Genomic DNA, 2,621 nt, shown 5'->3' with positions numbered 1-2,621 from the left:
GCTTGCATTGTTCATTTATTTAATTAGACATTTTAATTAGAATATTAATGCTAACAAGTATGCTTATTATAAGGAAGTAAAGGAAAAAGCGTTAGGTTACAATTAAATTCTGGTAATGAAAATTCTGGTAATATATACATGAAAAAGAAAGTTTGTATTTAGAATGTTTAAAATGTTTCAAACATTCTAACATCTTTTTAAATATTAGAAAAAGGTGCTACTATAGAAAAAAAAATAAAGCCTTCTATTTGGAAAAACACCAATTTATTTCCAATTTCCATTATTTAAATTATAATTAAAAATTATAGCTTAAATAAGCAAGATTGCAACTATTCCTTTCCAATTAGTCATTTTATTTTAACTATATTTGTTTACAATTGTTATTAATTGAAAGAGAAACATATTTAAGAATTCCAATTTATTATTATCATCGTACTAAGTGAAAAGAGGGAAGATTTTAATCACAAAAATCTCGATACTATATTTAAGTAACAAATTATTTAATCATACTAATTGTTACAAATTATAATTTAATAAAATTTGAAAATAAATTTAATAATCATAATGATATAATCATGATATAATCATAATTTATTTTATTAACTAGTCGGACACTGTACATCCTTAGAGTCTGTCTTCAGTTGCAAAACTGCAGCTAATATTTTCTTTTCCATGTTGAGAAGTTGAGGAGGCTTTTTATACTAAAATAAAAAAATAAATAAAATAAAGACTAAATGATGCGTAGCAAAATATATATTTACGAAAAAGCATTTTACATACCGTTATAATCAAAGTATTATATTGATGCCGAAATGATATCCTTTCCTGTTCTGGTTTTAGTCCAATTCTCTCAAGATCTGGAATCTTTATCTTTTTAAAATATTTTTTGTTACTTGTACGTACAGTCATAGTGCCATCATGTTCTGCAGTAATAGAATATACGCTTTCAGGATATGGCAAATTCCTGATTCGCCATTCCAGAGACGCTTTTGTAATTCTCCTAGTAATAATAGGCTGCAAGATAAAATTAACTTAGAACACGTATTGCACAATTAGATATTATTTAAAATTTCACTATATCTATATTATTCAATTACATTCTCTTCATTCATAAAAAGAAAATGACTTACAGTATTTGAACTTTCTTCTATTCCATAGATTTCTATATTATTTTGTTTAAGTTCAGGATCTCCAACTTCCACCATCCATCCAATGTTCGTACCAAAACCATTTTTTTCTTTCCATGCTCGTCGTACTACTACATTTGTATCTGTACTATATTCTTCTACCATTTCCTTCCCATCTTCCATTAAAAAATGAACTTTTCTTTTTCCTGCAAAATATAACAAAATCAAAAAAAGAAACTAATGCTTCCTGCATTAGTCTCTTATCTGCCCTTATTCCATGACTCTTAAAGAATTGGCGTTATTTATATATTACACAGGTTTCATATATAAAAAATAAAAATAAAAAAGCTGTGCAACGACATTGTAACACTGTTGTTAAGAGTTACAGAATAGAGACCTTAATAATATATTTATACAAATATATAAACAAATTATATTTAAACCAATTATTTATATTATATTTAAACAAATATATATATATATATATATATGTGTGTGTGTAACTTAAAATATTAAAGATAAATTTGTATATACTCATAAGTTTAAAAATATCAAAAAGAATCAATGTAAGAAGATATTATAGAATTAATAACAAGCTTATATAGTCTAAAATGATGTTTTAATATAATTCTACATGCTGTTCATGCTTGTATAAAATTACACAAGTATTGATCAAATATTTTTAGGTTAGAAACAAGCGTCATATAAACACGTGTTTCGATCGATATTAATTAAACATTATAAACTATTTAATTACCATCCTCAATAACAGCAGTTTTCCTGGCATTCTGAATTATCTTCAACCACGAGTCAGACGTCATTTTACGCACTGAACAAACGAGTAACTCTGCAAGGTATCCTAGCAACTTTCTCACACCTCCTTAAATACAAATATCAATGCGAATACTAATCGAATTGAACGCAAATAACGAAAGCAGATTTTTAATAAACGTGACTACAAAACATTCAGTTCCTGTTATTTTTATTATCTACGTCCGAATCAATTTTTACAAGTTGAAATTGTTGGAATCAACTTAAAAAATGAGAGTAAGTTAGAAGTCTCGAACAATCGAATCGAATGGTCTTGAAATCAACAAGGTGACAAAGGTGTTCGAAAATAAGTTTCTAACTTTTCCCCACCTAAACTTTAAACGCCTCCTAGATAATCGAAATTAAAGCTTGCGCACAATGGAAGAAATAATAGGAATAAGAATAAATATCAAATATCAGAGAAATACAAAATCTAGGAATAGAGATTCAACACACAATACAAATAACAAGATTACACATATAACATTATATCTTATGTCTTATTTATATTACTATGTGTTACATAGGATCTTTATTCAATTAATTCTTTTATTTCTCTAATATTATAATATTTATTATCATTCCTAATATTTCTTCCATTGTGCGAAAAGTCTTAGATGAGTCGATAACAACAGCTTCGATACATTAATATATTTTAATTAATGTATATTAATTAGATACACT

General features: G+C 26.1%; 1 protein-coding gene across 1 annotated transcript; it reads right to left on the bottom strand.

The window, feature by feature from the left end:
* Positions 1–588: 588 nt before the first annotated feature.
* Positions 589–2,166, bottom strand: LOC105625836 (protein DPCD). The gene is made up of 4 exons (XM_012207151.1): positions 1,885–2,166; positions 1,131–1,333; positions 781–1,014; positions 589–701 (listed from the first exon to the last, which is right to left on the bottom strand). The coding sequence occupies exons 1-4, from the start codon at positions 1,946–1,948 to the stop codon at positions 600–602; spliced, it is 603 nt and encodes a 200-aa protein (XP_012062541.1). The 5' UTR covers positions 1,949–2,166; the 3' UTR covers positions 589–599.
* Positions 2,167–2,621: the final 455 nt, after the last annotated feature.

Source organism: Atta cephalotes (genome assembly GCF_000143395.1).
Source record: "Atta cephalotes unplaced genomic scaffold scaffold00001, whole genome shotgun sequence".
NCBI classification, from domain to species: domain Eukaryota; kingdom Metazoa; phylum Arthropoda; class Insecta; order Hymenoptera; family Formicidae; genus Atta; species Atta cephalotes.
This window is presented reverse-complemented; position numbering and strand designations above follow the sequence as displayed.

Coding starts and splice junctions, on each gene's coding strand:
- LOC105625836 (XM_012207151.1), bottom strand. CDS start 1,948: ATGACGTCTGACTCGTGGTTGAAGATAATTCAGAATGCCAGGAAAACT. Junction 1,334..1,884: donor AACTGCTGTTATTGAGGATG/GTAATTAAATAG, acceptor TATATTTTGCAG/GAAAAAGAAAAGTTCATTTT. Junction 702..780: donor ATAATACTTTGATTATAACG/GTATGTAAAATG, acceptor TTTTTATTTTAG/TATAAAAAGCCTCCTCAACT.